This window comes from Lynx canadensis, chromosome E3, assembly GCF_007474595.2.
Source record: "Lynx canadensis isolate LIC74 chromosome E3, mLynCan4.pri.v2, whole genome shotgun sequence".
NCBI classification, from domain to species: domain Eukaryota; kingdom Metazoa; phylum Chordata; class Mammalia; order Carnivora; family Felidae; genus Lynx; species Lynx canadensis.
The window spans coordinates 10,214,673-10,233,080 of NC_044318.1; the positions used below are offsets into that span (position 1 = coordinate 10,214,673).

The 18,408-nt window shown below is 49.7% G+C and overlaps 1 protein-coding gene across 7 annotated transcripts in view; it reads left to right on the forward strand.

The window, feature by feature from the left end:
* The window catches only part of SNX29 (sorting nexin 29), a 501,802-nt gene that overhangs the window by 39,537 nt on the left and 443,857 nt on the right, over positions 1-18,408 (forward strand). For 6 of the 7 annotated variants that reach the window (XR_003965611.1, XR_003965609.1, XM_030300939.1 and 3 more), the window contains exon 4: positions 794-918. The exons of the other annotated variant lie outside the window; for it this stretch is intronic. Coding sequence is in view for 4 of the 6 variants with exons in the window: in XM_030300939.1 (XP_030156799.1) it covers positions 794-918 (125 nt within the window). In the remaining 2 variants the exon portion in view is untranslated. The remainder of the gene's footprint in view (positions 1-793; positions 919-18,408) is intronic. 7 annotated transcript variants of the gene reach the window in all.

An 18,408-nucleotide genomic window follows, 5' to 3' on the forward strand; every position in this document is an offset into this window, starting at 1 on the left:
TGAATGGAAGGGTCTCTGAAGTCCACAGACCCGATGGGCCTTGGGGCCCAAGAGCCCTGGGATGGTTGTTAAGAATAGGACATAGTAGCTGTGACCTCCTCTCTTTGCCAACGTCATCTTGAAACTCCTATTTCCTTGGTTATTGAGAAATAAATTTAATTGAATCCACAGTAGTTGTAACTTAATTGAAAATTCTTTCCATTAACTCTGGATCTGACTTCACAATATTCTTGCAACAAAATAAAGAACAAGAATCAGAATTCATATTATTTTTTTAGTGTATGTAACAGGCCATGAAATTATACAATGTTTCCAATTTGGCAGGCTGGTGCATTCAATCTCTTCAAAGATAATCTAATTCTTTAAAGTACACGTGATATGAATTAGAGTTGGAACTTGTGAATTGGATACAGTTAGCAGCCAGCCCCTCCCTAAGCCTAACTGATCTCTTTTTAAATTGGATTTTATTCTTTTCTCCTCTGATGGCTGGCACCAATTCCATTTCCCTTGTTTCCTGTGAATTGTTAGTATGCGTTCAGGAGTCTGATGAATATGGCCAGACTTTGTGGGGCTTCCTGGACTTATGTGAAATGAACAAAAACGGGGAGAGGTGTGTGGAGAGGCCCCAGTCAATTCCGTGTCACTTACCTGACTGCCAATCCAGCTGTCCAGTGTGTACCTTCCCGCTGAGCTTTACAACCGCTTACACACCCCCTCCCCGGAGGTGCTGGGGCTGCCCTGGTTGTCTGTCTCCCTTCACAGACGGACTGATGAATCACTGGTTCTCTCGCAGGGTGACCTGTCTGTGCGCCCAGTTTGAGGCCGTCCTGCAGCATGGCCTGAAGAGGAGCCGGGGATTGGCGCTCACGGCGGCCGCAATCAAACAGGCAGCAGGCTTCGCCAGCAAAACAGAAACAGGTACTGCTTGGCCTGATGCAGCGCAGAGGATGAGGTCTTTTCTGTTGCCCTCCTTTTAAAAAGTTTTCACTTATTTTTTAATCGTGTGGGACGGGGGTGGGGGGAGCGTGGTGGTGCAGAAATCCACGAGTGAGAAAGTCTTACCCGCGGTCACTGTTGGCGTTGTCCTTTGCGGACCCCTTGGAGCCGCGGGTTGCCATCTCTGGGGGCTCGGGGTGCTGCAGCCAAGGTGCATATGTGACCAGTGTGGCTGGCAATCGCTGGGAACTCAACGTGTTCTAATTTTGTGCGTGGGGATAGCACACCATTCCGCGGTCAAGTCTGTCTTCAGCAACAGCGACAGCAGGTCTCTGAGCTTACGCCTCTGCTACCGCCCGTATGTGTGTTGCCAGAGCATTTCCCGTGTGTCCTGCTCCTGTGTGTCTGACCGACGGGGCCAGTGTTAATAATGGCTACTGACACATAGGAGCAGTTTGCACAAGCCTGGAACCTCGTCAGTCTTTTATGTCAATTAGCTCATTCGGCAGCCTTGTGAGTAGCAGGGACCTTATTTTCTCCATTGTGCAGATGAGGAAACTGTTCGAAGCGATTTGCTTTGGATCTGAACCTAGAAGCATCTCATGTCCTATAAGATACGTACTCTGCCCTTCCTCCAGGGCATTTTATTTAAAAAAAAAATTTTTTTAACGTTTATTTATTTTTGAGACAGAGAGAGACAGAGCATGAACAGGGAGAGGCAGAGAGAGAGGGAGACATAGAATCTGAAACAGGCTCCAGGCTCCGAGCTGTCAGCACAGAGCCCGACACGGGGCTCGAACTCACGGACTGTGAGATCATGACCTGAGCCGAAGTCGGACGCTTAAGCCGAAGTCAGATGCTTAAGAGTCACCCAGGGGCCCCCCTCCAGGACATTTTAAAGAGTAGGTCCTTTCAGACCCTGCTTGTGGGTGCTGCTCTGAGTTCCTGAATCTTGTCATTGTGGCAACGTGCGTGTCACTGCTGACTGAAATGCTCGGAGGGCCCCTCGCTCATAGCTGACCGTTGGCCCTCGCCGTGTCTGGCCGGGGCGTCTGTGGGAATTCTCTGCCAGACAAGACAGTTCTCTGCCTCTCCCTCTCCCCCTCCCCCTCCCCCTCCCCCTCCCTCGTGTTGTGTGTCTGCCTTCCTTGGATTCTCAGCTCTGTCGTTCATCTCCCCAGTTGCTCCTGTCCACAAGCGAACGTGCTTCCCCTTGGGGTCAGGGGACAGCCACGAGAGGGATTCCCGTCACCGTTGATTTTTCTTCTGTGCTCCTGGGTCCCTTCTTTAAGTTTTGGGGACATACGGGGCCGGGTCGGACAGGAGCCGCCTGCAAGGGCCTCATTCTTCATGGAAGCCACCCCCTGCTGCCTCGGTCGCCTAGGATGTTGGCCTCTGCCGTCTTGGTGGCTTCTGTCCTCCACATGCAGCCGGCTCAGTGCTCTGGGCTGGTTGATGAGCTGCTGGAGGACGTACCTTTTCCCAGGGTCCTCCTCGCCATGTTGGGCCCTCGTGTTTCTTCTCGTTTCCTTCTTCCCTGTCCGTGCGCAGCTACTTGAGAGAAACCAGTGTGGGGTAGGCCGCAAGGCCTTGGGTCTGCTTGCATCTGACGAGGGCAGCCGCTGGCCCGGTGGGAGGCAACGTTGGCTTTGGAGTCAGGCCCTGAGGGTAAGGCTGATGGACCCTAGGGCAGCGCCCCTGCTGCGCCTTCGTTGTTTTCACCGGTGAGGCTGACGTACATTCCGTTTCCCTGGGGGGCTGTCCGGAGGCTTCCGCCGAGGCCGCCTCGGTTCCTAGAGCCTAGTCACCATGTAACCAGTTACCCTCCTCTCCCCAACACCCTTTAAACGCGTAGACTCTTCCTCCGTCTCCTCCCACGGGGGCTCCAACCTTCGGCCGTGCAGCATGGCTCTGTCTGGCCCTACCCGGACTAGGATTCGTGTCTTTCTCTTACTTGGGCCTGGTGATCAGAGGAGCACCAGCACACGTGTGAGGCTGTGGCCACTGTTCATTCATGCTGCTTCCCGGTGTCTCGGCGCCCTTTCCGCACCTGCATCCGGAACAGACCCCAGCCGGTGAGCAGGGTCTCTGCTTTGCTTTCTGCCGTGGAAGAGGTTCCGGGCCTCCCGGCAATTAGGAGCAGGGGAAAGACCGAACTGGCTTAGCCCGCGAGTCGCTGCCAAGGGCTTCCTTCAGTCTTGTCGCGGTGCAGTTAACCAGTCACTGGTACACATGGTCCTTGGCTGATTAGAGCCTCTTTCCTCTTATTGAACGTTTTTTTAAATCCTTGTATGGGGGGGGGGTGGTGGTGGGTTTTCAGCTGCTAGGAGTCAGGAAGAATCAGATTGGTGGCTGTTCACAGCTGCTCATAAAGCCATTGGAATGACCGTAGCAGGCGGAATGGAGAAAATGAAATCTTGAGAGGAGGGTTGGATGTGAATGAGTGTCACTGTGCTCCCTCGTCCCTGCTGGCTGCTGGCCTGGGCCCTTTATGTAGCTTTGCAGTTAATACCAGACCCTAGAGCCGGTGACGTGTGACCCTAGAAATCCCGCTCTGTGACTCGTCACACGTGAGCTCCCTGGGACATCCTCTCTCTGAGCTTCCGTTTCCTCGTGCGTAAAATAAGGTCACGGTTTTGTGGTGGGGGCTTGATGAGAAAGCGCGTGCAGAGCCCAGGCCTGGGCACAGAGCTGCCAGAGCTGGTGCTTGATAACCTGGCGGCAGCTTTGCAGGCTGGGTGATGATGCCCTTATTTTTCGGATGATGCCACCGAGGCTCAGATAAGTGAATAAGTTGCTCACTTTCGCATAGCTAGTAAATGGCAGAGCTGAGGCTTCCAACCAGGTCAGACTGATGTCAGATTCCTGGCTGCTGTCAGCTCCCCCCTCTTCAGGCAGGAGGCCTGGTGCCCTGCCCTTTGGTGCTCCTCTGTAGACCACTGTAGCCCAGTTAACTGGACCGGAAGCGACAGGGGACAATAGGGTAACAGTGAATTAACCCACAGGCTGTTGCAGTAGCTCTGTTTACACATGAGGAACATTACCTTTTGAGAGAGGAGAACGGAGTTCAAGGTAATGACTGAACAAAATGATACTGTCGAAAATCACAATACAGTCGATAGTACTGAGGGTCTGCCGGGCAGGACGGCGTTTGTTCAGCTGGGGTTGGGGTGCATATTGGGCTGAGTTTAGAAACTGGTGCCCTTGTACAGTGTGCTTAAAAAATTTTTTTTTAAAGTTCTCAACATTTAAAAATGATGAGATTTTGTGCTGAAAGATGGATTTCTAGCTTTTCTTCAGCTTGAGGATCTCTGGCTCTGGGCCCACATTTACTGTTGACTGTGCCCCTGACAGCTGAGATAGTGTTGTGTTGTTAGCATTCTTGCTGTTCTTACCTGAAATTTAGCAGTTTTCGAACATAAACACTTCTCAGATGGTAAACCCCTGAAGTCAGTTTCCAGAGTGCGGAATGGTGGTCTCTTTCATTTCTGTCTAGTTATAAACTTGCTTTCTAGGGAGAGGATTTGTTAACTTCTCACTTGGCTATCGCCAGAAGCCCCTTATTTTTTGTTGTCGTCTTGATATTGAGTGCATTCTTGTCTTCGGCATGTGCTTGGTAGTTTTGACTGAGTCCCAGGTGTTGTGTATGTTGTGTATGTGACTGAGTCCCAGGTGTAGTTGGAAGCTTGGGATGATGTTCTCTTTCTTCAGAGAGACTTCACTCTTGCTGCTCAGGTGAGTACAATAGAGGAAGATCAGTTTTCTCCTGTCGAGGACTGAGCGTTTCGTGCCTGGGCTTCAGCATTTGCGAGGGCTGATCTATTACTGCTTTTGCCTTACTGCTAGGACTAGTTATTTGGGGTTTCCAGCGTATATCCGTTTCCTAGAGCTGCCATAACAAACTTCCACACCCTGGGTGGCTCAAAACAGCAGAGAGAAATTTATTGTCTCCCGGTGTGGAGGCCAGGAATGCAGAATCTGGGTGTTGGCACGGTTGGTCCCTTCTGGATGCCCTGAGGGAGAATGCGTGCCCAGCTTCCGGTGGTTGTCTTCCGTCCTTGGCGGTCCTGGTTGTAGCTGCTTCAGCCCAGTCTGGGCCTGTGTCTTCCCGTGGCCTCTTCCTTCTGTGTCTCTGTCTCCTTGTCCTTCTCTCCCCTTAGAACAACAGCCCATTGGGATTTAGCCCCACCCTACTCCAGTATTACCTCAACTTAACTAGTTACATCTGCAAGATCCTTTTTCCAAGTAAAGTCACATCCTGTGGTTTCAGACGGACAGGAATTTTCGGGGGACACTGTTTAGTCCAGCCCACATTGGATCCCTGAGCTGTTTACCAGTTTCCATCCTCCTCTGCTGGTTCTGAGCTCTAATTTTTTCCTTTCAGACCTTGTGGAAATTCTGAAAGCTCTGTTTAGCTTCTCGTCAGAAACTCTGTAGCCGGAAGAAGCCTCGAGGGCGAAGTAAGGCCCCAAGCGTAGGACTGTCCGTGGACTTCCCTTCTCTTTGGGGTCTGAGTTCTTTAAGTCTTGCCTGGGCAGCAAGGTCCCCAGTTTTGTTTCGGTTAAGTAACTGCCTAGCGCTTTCAGTTGTTTTTGTGGGAGAGGTGGTCTGTCTGGACTCCTCTTTCAAAGCTGAGAAAGTGGCCCCTTGAGGTGACACTTTGAGTGTGTGCCTTTTCCTGTTGCTAGATCGCCCCCTTCATGTGTGGCCATCTCTGTTCCTTTCCTCTAAGTCAGGCGTCAGGTTTTCCTTCTGTGATGAACTGTAGCCTGAGACAGGGGTTGTGCAGGCAGATTTCCTCCAGTTTTGTGAGGTTTTTAGCCAGCACCTGCATCCACCTCTCTGCCCCCCTCCCCCCCGCCCCCTGTTCCCTAGTTTGCTTGTCTGTTCGGCATTTTTGATTTGTTTTTGGCTTAGCATTCAGGGTTCATTTGTTTGTTTTTTGACTTGGGGAGTTTTTACCCAAACATCCCTGAATTGTGAAATGTTGGTAGGGCAGACGTGATTACAAACAGTTATGCCACCAGCTCAGCTTTGTCTTGTCGCGCATTGTCTGCAGGTGTGGGAGCAGTGTCCAAGCCTCGCTGAGATCTCCTCGAATAGATGGTGCAGACATGTGGGTTGTGCGGGACCCAGACATGCTTGCGATGAGGTTACCCAGTGTGTCCTCTTTGGGATTTAAACCCCAGGTGTGAGAGCCTGCTTGTGTCTGGGGGAACTGTTTCCTCTTTGACAAGTGGCTGGATTTATCTACACAAAAGATTGATTTGGGGATGGCGAGAGGGGAGTCTGCATTTTCAGAGTCCGGGCCTGCAGTCTATGTGCCTTGCAGTGAGGCAGGTCAGTGTGAATGATCCCAGCAGGCATTGGCTATTCCTCCCCCAGCAGTTCTGTCCCTTCTTGCTGAGAGAATGCTGATTTTGTTCAGATGTTGGGTGGCCAAGAGCTTCAGGCCTGGAGCTAGCTGCAGGGGCAGTGAATCCAGACCAGATCAGGCCAGCCGTAATGATGACCAGCTTGCCAGTAGCTGCTTTTAGTACAGACCCAAGACGCCGTTAAGGAAGGAGAAGTCTGCTGTGGGCTTCTGAGAAAACTCATTGCCAGCTGAACGGAAATAGGAGGGAAGACTTACTTTGTGGCCTTGGGTTGTTGCTTGAGACTGTGGTGTTTGGAACTTTGGCAATGATCTTGTGATGAAGGGGGACAGATCTGAGGACAGAGCAGCTCAGAAAGATGGAAGGTACCTGGTTCCTTGGTAGTGTCACTGAGCTTCTGAATTAACCAACTCCAGACCTGCCTTACCTCTGGACTTGATGTGTAAATGTCTAAACGTTTCCTAATGGTTTAAGCCATCTTGAGTTGGATCTCTGTTGACACGCATCCAAACACGTCCTAACTTAAACAGTAGAGAAAAGCAAGACAACTTAAAAAAAAAGTCAAAGGCCTGTGTTCCAGAAATGAGAGGAAAGTCGTGCATAGCACGTTAATCTTGGAAACAACACTAGGATGTTTTCTCCTTTTTAATCAATTGGCTGACCACAGGCCTGGCTTCCTTGTTTGCCAGTGACTCATTCTGAGCACCTCCCGTGAGCCAGGGGATTCATTAGACCCTCCGTTCCTGATTTCATTTTATTCTTGAAACATCTGTGCGTAGTGAATGATAGTGTCCCCGTTTTGTAGGTGAAGAAAATACGGCTTCAAAGAGATGAAATCATTTTCTTCATGCTCCAGAACTAATGATTGTGGCAGAGCTGGGATTTTTACTCAGGTCTACATGATTGTGATTCTGTAGCTCCTACTCTTTTATTCATGATGGTATGTTTCCAGAAAGAGGGCTCTCTGAGAGATCCTGATCCTTTCCCTTCCCCCATGTGAATTCATGAGTAAATTAAGCAGCAAGTATTAAGTTATGATCACTTAGGGCAGAGGTCAGCAAACTACGTCCTGCTACTTCTTTTTATAGATACAGTTTTATTGGAACACAGCCACATGCGTTTATCTACTTAGTTTGCATGGTGGCTTTTAGGCGGCTGTGCCTGAGACTGTTGGTCCCATAAAGTCTAAAGTATCTGGTATTTCACCCTTTGCAGAACAAGTTCGCTAATCCCCATCTTTGAGAACAAAGGACAAGGATTCCATTTTACCTTACCACACCATATTCACATGTGTGTACCCCCACTGGGTGGTAAGCTTTGGGACTGCAGGGTATCATGTGCGTCTTACTTCCTCTTGACTTTCCAGCTCCTAGCAGAGTTTTTGGGAAATATGTAGGTACTTCAATAAAAATGTATTCGTAAATGCGATATTTCAATTTGCACAGTCCTATCTTTTGTGATTTCTGAGGTACCAGAGTGCTACCAAGGAAGAGAGCAAAGATCCATTTTTAAAGTTACTAAAGATGAATTAAAAGCGGCAGAGAGCTCTGCATAGGCTTGGCTTGGGATTGGAGGGTTTTGCCCAAAGTTGTCAATGTGGAATGCGGTGTGGAAAAAGGAATTATTTTTCATTGTACTGGAGAACGGAGACGGACCCACTGCAGCTTGTGCCTGTCTTGGTCTGCTTGGGCTGCCGTAACGAGAGACCACAGCCGGAGGAGCCTAGAAGCAACAGCAGTTTATTTCTCACAGTTCTAGAGGCTGGGAGGTCCAGGATCAAGGTGCCGGCATGGTTGAGTGAGGGCCCCTTCTCTGCTCCATAGCTGGTGCCTCTCTCTGTGTCCTTACGGGATGGAAGGAGCACGGGACGCCCTGGAACCTCTTCCCTAAGGGCCATGATCCCATTCCACGAGGCCTCCACCTTCTTGGCCTAAGCGTTCTCCCTAAGGCCCCACCTCCTAATGCCATCACTTTAGGGGCAGGAGTCTTGGAGGGACACATTCAGACCGCACGGGTGACATTTCTCTGCAAAACCTTGGAATTTGCTGTTTTTGTGAATCACTAACATATCGTCATGAGGTGATGTGTTGGCGGTCTGTGACAAGGTCATACGCTTGGTTCAGGACATACCAGAGTCGCACCTGCTATTATGGATCTGCCTGTCCTGTAGAGCGTAAGTCTGATCTTCCTCGTCTGTTCAGCAGCCTTGGGCAGCAAGGACCCTCTGACGTTGAAACAGTTTCCCCCTCTCTGCCACCACGTCCTGGCATACTTACTGCTGCTTTGTGCTTCCTTCTACTATCATTTCTACACCCTCAGATATTAAGTATCGTTCGTCTTCTCATTCTTTTGTTCGCTCTTATTTCTGTGCATACAAGTACTGCCCGAATTCCTTGGTGAAAACTGCTGTCCGTGTGTTCATTACTGAGAGTTCTCCCTCCCCCGGCCCCCTCTTTTACGTGTCTCTGTTTGGACGTACCGCAGGCTCATCGCAGGTTCCAGGACGGAGTCTTCCTGACCTCCCCCATTTGCTCCTGTATTCCTTGCTTAGCGAATGGCTCTGCCCTTCACCCAGCTTTCCTGACAGCCCCTGGGCTTCCTTGCAGCCTTCTTGTCCTTCCCCTCTGCCCTGTTTTGTCCTTCTGCCATCCGTTGCCATCTTCTCTAGTCCACTGTGCACGTTGTGCCAGGCGGGGGCGGGGGTGTCTTCAGTGACCAGCCTGCTCCCCTGCCTCCTACTTGAAGTTCTGTCACGGTTCTTTTCAGAGTGGGGCCGGAGGACACACACCTTGTCATGGCTTCCGAGGTCTCTCCCCTCCCTGCTTTGTCTGTCTCTGCCCTTCCTCTAAGCCCTGCCACACACCCAGGGCTGACATGGAGACGGCAGGTAAGACATTGCAACACTCCGATCCAGTCGATAAACCACGACCCGAGCCTTGTGAGTTCCCCTCCTGCCACAGCCCCTGCCGGGGGTGGGGCTCCTGGGACCTCTTCATGATTCAGCCCCTAAAGTGTTAATGCTAGACTCTGGGGGAGAAGGTCTTCAGTACCTCTGTCTTTTCATTGCTCAGTGATCACTTTAGATGGTTAAATCCTAAATTTTGAACGGCACTGCTGGTCTCTGCAGTCCTGAAGCTGTCGAGTCTGGAAGTGTACTTCCTTCTTACCTTTCTGTTACCGTCCTTTCTCCCTAGCCCTCGCTCAGACGCTAATGACTCAAACTTCTCTTCTCGCTTTTAAATTGTGGCAAAACATATATAACTTAAAGATGACCATTTTAACCATTCTAAGTGTATACATTGTACGACCATCACCACCATTCACCTCACAACCTTTTCATTTCCCCTTGTTCACAGTCCATCCCCATTAAACACGGACTCTCCATTCTCCCTCCTCCCAGCCCCTGGCACCCGCCATTCTCCTTTCCGTCTCTATGAATGTGTCTTCAGTACTTCTTGTAAGTAAGGTGTACTTATACTCCACATGGATAAGGCTTATTTCATTTAACATAATGTCTTCAGGGTTTGTGCCTTTGCAGTATGTCAGAATTTCCTTCCTTTTTAAGGCTGAATAATACTCCATTGTGTACACACACACACACCCCGCTTTACTCATCTCTGGCTGCACACCGGGGTTGCTTCTATTTGTGGTAATGCTGCCATGAACGTGGGTGTCGACAGGACTATTTGCATCCCTGCTCTCCGTTCTTTTGGATAAATACCCAGAAGTAGAATTGCTGGATCGGGTGGTAATTTTATGTTTCGCTTTTTCAAGAGACGCTGTATTGCTGTTTTCTGGAGCGGCTGCCTCATTGTACATTCATTCCTACTGGCACGGGTTCCAGTTTGTCCACATCCTGGCCAACGCTCGTTATTTTCGTTCATTAAGTAATTATTTAAAAAAGATGTTATTTATTTTTTTTTAAGTTTATTTTGAGCGAGAGACAGAGAACGAGAATGTGCGGGGGGAAGGTCAGAGCGGGAGAGAGAGAATCCCAAGCAGGCTCCACACTCAGCGTGGGGCCCAACATGGGGCTCGATCCCACCTCCGTGAGATCATAGCTGGAGCCAATATCAGGACTCAGGTGTTTAACCAACCGAGCCACCCAGGTGCACCCATTAATTTATTTTTTGATAATACCCATTCAAATGGCTGGGAAGTGGTATCTCATTGTGGTTTTGATCTGCTCTCTCTTGCAATTTCAGATTTCTCCCCCAAAAAGTCATTCGTGAGCTCCTCACCCAGTTCACCTGGCCTCTGCCCATCCTCTAGGTGTCTTCTTCTCCTTTCTGCCCTCCCCCCACCTCTCACACCCAATAGTCTTGAGTCCTTGTCTCATCAAACCTATTTCTGGCGCTATGTGTTTTCCTGACTTTCTCTTTCGATGGTCAAGGGCTGGATCTGTTTTTGCCCTTTGTTCTTTCTTGTAGCCCCAGTGTATTGCAAGGTGCCTGGCCACCAAAAAGGATGTTCAAAACAAGGACTCCAGGACCCAGACTTCAGGACGTGGGGCTCATGGTCCTGGGAAGCCTGACCCCCCCCCCCCCCTTGCTGTCTGTATCTCTTCACAGTCATCTGGAAGCAGGTGGTATTAATACACACCCAGCTGTAAAATTAGAGAAACCGACTTCCTTGATCCTCAGTGGGGCTTTTTGAAAATGGTTGATTGCATTTAGCTCAAAGCAGAATTTATATTTTGCTTCATTGGGTCACCTTGGGTAACAATTTCATTTCTGTAGAAGAGTATTTTTGGAGGAAGCTTCATGTGCCGGGAGAAGCCCGGGCCCATCCTTTTGATCATGAGGGGAAGTCCACTCCCCACCCTCCCACCCCTGTAAGGTTTTCAGTTCCCTCTTTGTGTTTCTCTGTCATGTTTATAAACTTGCAAATCAGCTAGTTCTGGCACAAAGAGCCTTGGAAGGATGTCTGTGGAAGGTGTGAAGGAAACACTGAGCTCTGTCCAGGGGTGGTGATAAACATGTTTAACAGCTGGTAGAGAACGCTGGCCTTGGGGGGAAGCCAGAGCCAGAATGCTAGCCCCCTTGGGCCAGGTGTGCACCTGCGAGCTCCTTGATTACAGGGATGTCCACAGTGTCCTGGGGAGGGTCCTTGACAGTGGGTGGCTGAGGGCGTGGGCCAGTGGCTACTTACTAAAGGGCACGAAACTGTCCCAGCACATAAGGATCCGCTGTAGCCGGACTGAGGCCTCTGGGCCAAACCTTTGGCTGTTTGAAAGGTGTCTCATTTTATTTTATTATTATTTTTTAAAGGAGGCTTCATGCCCAATGTGGAGCCCAGCGTGGGGCTTGAACTCAGGGCCCTGAGCTGAGTTCGAGAGTCAGATGCTTAACCGACTGAGCCACCTAGGTACCCCTAAAAGTGTTTGGTTTTAATGTCTAGTAAATTAAAACTCAGATTTGGCCTCAGAGTTGTCAGTTTTCAATCCGTAATTGCCTGGCCTGTTGGACCCATGAGTCCTTTGCTTTATTCCTGTCAGCACGAACACGAGTCTTCAGCAGAGGATGGGGTCCATCCCTAAATGGAAACAAGGCACAAGCCTTAGAAGCCCTTCGTGTGGCCCGTTCCCCCTTTTTAGTAAAGGAGGTGGTGTAGACTCGCATGTTCTGTGGGTGAATGCCAAGTGCGCTCTGCTGCGTTGTTACAGCTCGGGACTTCAACCCCGGATGCTCGCGGGGGCCAGGCAGACGACAGAGATGAGCACATCAGGCCGGTGAAAGGCACCTGGGTTGGCGCCCACTGAGTTGTCTGGCCGCTGCAGAGCAGGCTGGGAAGGGTTGTCTGGGGGGTCAGGAAGAAGAGAGATTTCGATGAGCAGCTAGCAGCCTGGGATGGGGTGGGGGTTCAGTCTTCTGCATAGAGCGGTCAGAGACCGTCTCTATGGACTTTTGAATAGAGACCTGAGGGAGGGAGGGAGGGAGCCATACTGTTACCTGGGGGAAGACGTCTTAGGTAGTTGAACACATTGAGAAGCCTGTAGTCCTTTGCCTGTTTGCTCTCAAATTTATTGTCTGCCTTCCCTGCAGACTGTGTTTCCCAGGCTCCTTTGCCCACACTGTCTTCTCACTCGTCCAGAGGGAGATAGTGATGAGGTTAGAAGGTGGGAGGAAAAGGGAAGCTAGAGCATTTCTTCCCGGCCTCACACGGCATCTGTAGCAATGCCTTGCTTCCTCTGTGGTCTGTCGAGGTCCCATGAGGTCTGCTGGTTAGGCCTTTGGCCTTCCTGTTTCACCGTCCTCTCTGGTGCCAATGCCACAGTCCAGCCGTTGCCCGGCTGGCATGTATTTAGGAGTGGAATTGCTGGACCATACGGTAATTCTGTGTTTACTTTTTGAGGAACCACCGAACTATTGTCAACAGTGGCCGTGCTATTTTATGTTGATAATTTATTTTTTTTGAGTAGAGATGGGATTGCCTTTATTTCTTTGCAATTGAACTTAACTCTGCTATTAAATCTCCTTTCAGTTCTTATACTCTTTTTTTTTTCAAGGTTTTTAAAAGTTTGTTTATTTTGAAAGAGAGAGAACTAGCGGAGGAGGGGCAGAGAGAGAGGGACTGAGGATCCGAATCAGGCTCTGTGCTGACAGCACAGAGCCCGACGTGGGGCACGAACTCACAAACTGTGAGATCATGACCTGAGCCGAAGTCGGAGGCTCAAGTGACTGAACCCCCTAGGTGCCCCTCAGTTCTTACACTTTTTTAAACAACAAAAAAAATTTTGATGTTTATTATTTATTTTTGAGAGAGAGAGACAGAGCACGAGTGGGGAAGGGGCAGAGAGAGAGGGAGGCACAGAATCCGAAGCAGGTTCCAGGCTCCACGCTGTCAGCACAAAGCCTGATGCGGGGCTCGAACCCACAGACCGCGAGATGATGACCGGAGCCGAAGTCAGACTCTCAACCCAGACACCCTGGTTCTTATACTTTGAACACTACCTCTTGCTTTTGTTCTTCTGGCGTCAGGGATGGATTGGCTTTCTGCCATTAGTAATTTCTCTGGCCTCATTATTCTCTTATTTGGCCTCGTAGCTCTTGCAGAGTCTTCGTAACAGATGGCCTGTGTGAAATTCCTTCAGTGGACTCTCTGGTGTGGTTTCTGTTCATGGCCGGGGAGGCCCCGAGGTGGAGCATGTTTGGCATGTTGGACGAGTGTCAGGCACATCAGTGAGGCTGCAGCAGGGTCAGTCAGGGTGGGGGAGAGCGGAACAGGGTGAAGCCCACAGGTGGGGGAGGAGCCAGGCCACAGCCGGGCAGTAGGTGGCACTTTATCCTCCTTATCTTGCTTTGTTTTTCTGATCTCCACCCATCTCCACCAAGATAATTGGCCCTTGTTCTCTGGAGTCAGCAGGGATGTTTAGTGTTTATCTATCCATCTATCAATTCATTTTTAGAGAGATACCGATGGCGGGAGGTGGGGGGTGGGGGGTGGGGAGGGGCAGAGGGGGAGAGGGTGAGAGAGAGAATCTCAAGCAGGCTCCATGCTCAGTGCAGAGCTCAATACGGGGCTCGATCCCATGACCCTGGGATCATGACCTGAACTGAAATCAGGAGTCAGGTGCTCTACCGAATGAGCCACCCAGGCACCCCGGGATGTTTAGGTTTTAGATGTAAATAGACTGGAGTCTTCAAAAGTGATCCAGTATCTGTGACTATTGTGCATTTGTTCATTCTTAAAAATGTACCAAGTTCTGAATTATAAGCTTTAAATTGGCAGATTTTATGTTAAGTAAATCTTACCACAGTTAAAAAAGAAACCTAGGGTGGAGCCTGGGTGGCTCCGTCGATTGAGCATCTGATTCTGGATTTCAGCTCAGGTCATGATCCCAGGGTTGTGGGATTGAGCAGTCTGTTGGGAGTCTGATTGAGATTCTCTCTCTCTCTGCCCTTCTACCCCACTCGTGTGCACACACTCTCTCTGTAAAATTAAAAAAAAAATCTGGAAGTGGCTATAGTTACCTTTAATTGGCAAGCTTAAGGTTTTTTCCTAAGAGAGAATTTAATAGCAGAGTTAATTTCAGTTGCACAGAAATAAAGGCCATTCCATCTCTATTAATAAAAAATATATCAATGTAAAATGGTATAGCTGCTCAGAAAGGTAAATAGCGGTGCCCGGGTGGCTCAGTCTGTTAAGTGTCCGATTTCGGCTTAGGTCATGATCTCACCCCTTGTGAGTTTGAGCCCCATGTCAGGCTCTGTGCTGACAACTCAGAGCCTGGAGCCTGGTTCGGATTCTGTGTCTTCCCCTCTCTCTGCCCCTCTTCCACTCAGACTGTCTCTCTCCCTCAAAAGTAAATGAACTTAAAAAAAAAGTAAACGGAATTATTGTACGATCCAGCCATTCCACTCCTAAATACAGACCTAAAAGAATTGAAAGCAGGGACTCAAATGGACACTTGTATACAAAAATGTTCCTAAAAGCATTATTCACAAGAGCCAAAAGATGCAAAAAAGGCACATGTCTGTCGACAGATGAATAGATGAATGCAGCGTGGTATGGACATATAGTGGGGATATTACTCAGACAAAAAGAAATGAAGTACAGATAAGTACTGTAACGTGGATGATCCTTGAAACGTGATGCTAAATGAGAGTAGCCAGACGCAGAAGGTCGTATGTTGAATGGATTCCACCCAGAAGAAGTATCTGGAATAGTCACATTACCAGAGACGGAAAGTAAAATACAGGCCCCTGGGGAGAGGGGACAATGGGGAAGTTAGTGTTTAATGGGTACAGAGTTTCTGTTTGGGATGATGGAAAAGTTACACGGTAGCCATGGTCGTACAACATGGCGACTGTACTTAATGCTACTGAATTCTAACTTAAAAATGGTTAACGTGTTAGAGGCGCCTGGGTCGGTCAGTAGGTTGAGCGTCTGACTTTGGCTCAGGTCATGATCTCGCATTCCATGGGTTCGAGCTCCACATCAGGCTCTGTGCTGACGGCTCGGAGCCTGGAGCCTGCTTGGGATTCTGTGTCTCCCTCTCTCTCTGCCCCTCCCCGACTTGTGCTCTGTCTCAAAAATAAAAAAATAAACATAAAAAATTAAAAAGAATGGTTAATGCGGTACATTTCATTATGTATATTTCACCACGATTTTTATTTTTTTTTATTAAAAATTTTTTTTTCAACGTTTATTTATTTTTGGGACAGAGAGAGACAGAGCATGAACGGGGGAGGGGCAGAGAGAGAGGGAGACACAGAATCGGAAACAGGCTCCAGGCTCCGAGCCATCAGCCCAGAGCCCGACGCGGGGCTCGAACTCACGGACCGTGAGGTCGTGACCTGGCTGAAGTCGGACGCTTAGCCGACTGCGCCACCCAGGCGCCCCTCACCACGATTTTTAAAAAAGCAAAAAAAAAAAAAAATCAAGTTTACGTACTTTTTACAAGTCTTTTTGATGTGACGTTTAAACCACACTTCCTGTGTCCTGCTTTCAGGAGGCAGCCTTGTGGCTGCTTGGGGGATGGCTGGGTGCAGCCCCTTACTGGGGACTCCGCTTTGCTGAGCCAGTGGTGTCTCATAGTCAGGCTCATCCGGATTTGGATGTGACTGGGTTTGGGGGGCCCCTGTGCTCACCTAAGCCTGAGGCTGGACTAAGGGGGTGCTTGGTTGCCTTTTGTCCCTGGAATCATTGACAGCGTGTATGCGTGACTCTGTTAGTTTTTTAACACTTATTTTTTTACGTTTATTTATTTTTGAGAGACAGAGTGAGACAAAGTGAGAGTGGGGGAGGGGCAGAGAGAGCGGGAGACACAGGATCCGAAGCAGGCTCCAGGCTCCGAGCCGTCAGCACACAGCCCGACGCGGGGCTCGAACCCACAGACCGCGAGATCATAACCTGAGCTGAAGTCGGACGCTCAACCGACTGAGCCACCCACGTGCCCCTGTTAGTTTTTTTACTTAAAATCCATGACCCGTTTCTTCTTTGGCTTCACAGATCTTGATTTTGCCTGAGGCTGTGGGATGTCTTCTAGGTAATGGATCCTAAGTGATTAAGCCAGTCTTGACAGTCTGTATCTCTGCTCCCTTTGGTTTTCTGGGATTCCTTACGCCAGCCTGGAAAAAAAAGGGGTGATGGGGCTGGTTTTATCCTGTCCTCTTTCTTTGTGCTCTGATTGTGGATGTGATGCCCAGCGTGGTGGCAGCGCTCTGAGACAGTGAGGGGAAGGTCAGGAGCTCGGAGATTCTCCCCGCGACAGAGCCTTTGAACCAGCTGCCTACCTCCAGACTAAGTGTGTGAGAAGAACAAGCCTTTCTTCGTCTACAAGGAGCCTGGCCCCCTGTTGTTGGGCTTTGTTTCTTGTTGAGCAGGGCTTTTTTTGTTTTTGTGTATTTTTGAGGGATGCATTCTTCCCTTTTCTGCATGCGGCTATTGCTTGGTGCCTGGAGTGTCCCCTGTCCCCTGTAAATGATTGTCAGGTGACTGAAGAGCATACCCTCTGTCACAGCATCCTGCTGCTTCTGCTTGCAGGGGACAGCAAGCCACTTAGATGTCAGCAAAACAGGGCACTTCTAACTCAGGTAACAGGAAACTGAGGGCGAGCTGGGTTCCGGGGCTCAGCACCCCCCCGCACCCGTCTCTGGCTCTCAGCCCTACTTCTGTCTGGGTGGGTGTCTTTCCAGGTGGGCGCAGTCTACAGGAGAGGGAGGAAAAGAGCCCTAGGTGGCTCCAGGTTTACAGGATTATTAGAGCTCCTGCTTCTAGCACAGTGGATGGCAGCCTCTTCCTTGAGGGATCACATAGTAGGTATTTGGGGGTCTGTGGGCAACTCCGCAGCTAGGACTGTGTAGCAGGAAAGCAGCCACAGACAGTATGTCTACAAATGGGCACGACTGCGGTCCAGTAAAACTTCGCTTACATAGACAAGTCATGGGCCAGGTTTGGCCCTTGGCAAACAGGCCACTGTTTGCTGACTTCGGTTCTGGAAGAGACAAGGTCTCTTCTCTAGTGGTTCGTGTAGAAGCTGTGGGGAGAAGCCTGTGGTCCAAGGCTGGGACTAGGGTGAGGCCAGTAAGGCATTTGCTGCAGCCTCAAAATTTATGGGGGCACCAAAAATTTAGCAACCAAGAGAAATGACATCTTCGTGCAATATTTTTAAAAAGTCAGAATTAATACAGAAAAAAAAAATGATGCCCAAGATAGTAATCAGGGCCGGGATGAGCACAGGGTGGTGAGCGAGGCCAATTGTGGTCTACACCCTGCTCCTCCAGGTGGTTGCCCTGCTGGGTTACCTGTCCACCCCGGTGGGAGGAGAGCTTCACAGGCAACCAGATGGAATGCAGTTCTCCTAGGAAGGAGGGACATGGCTCCCCGAAGAAAGGGGGGAAGGGATACTGCTTGCCTGCTGTGGTGCCTTGGCCCGAAGCATTTTAAGCTTTATTTTCTCATTTTTTCCCCTTGTCACAAACCGTAAAGGCGGGTACTGTTATCCCCATTTTACAGATGAGGAACATGAAGGACAGAATAAGTTGCCCAAGGCCACACGGTGCCTGAACTAGAATTTGAGTCAGGGTTTTTGTCCTTGTTCAAAGCGTCTCAGCATCTATTAAAGTTGAGGCCTGTTAGAAACTTTGCCAAAGGGCTTGTGGTGTTCGTCGTCCTCTGTGAAAGGTGCCCCGGGAGGGAGCTCGCCGCAGCGCCCCCTGCATGGCTCTCGTTTGTGTGGGCAGACGGCTTTCCGGCGTTTGGAGAACCAGGAGCCCTCACCCCACTTTGGAATCAGCCCCTGGTTTCGGGCCATAAGGGATTGATGTTAATCCCGAAATTAAGTTACGGACACTGCAAGCCTTAAGTGGCAGGTGAGGTGAGAGGCACTGGAAATAGACCGTATTAATGCTGCAGTGCAGGTGGAGCCCTGCCGGGATAATTCTTATCATCGCCCGCATCACTTTGGCAGGCTTTAGAAGGATTCTGTAGCGCTAAGCAATTTACGAAATTGAAAGGTGAAAACACACGTTCAGGTGCTGCGTACACATTCAAGGTCAGAGGTAGGTCACGGCAGTTCTCGAGAAAGACCGGATGCAGGTGAGAGTCACCTGATTTGAGTCATGACAGAGATGCAGACGGTTGTTTGGCACGT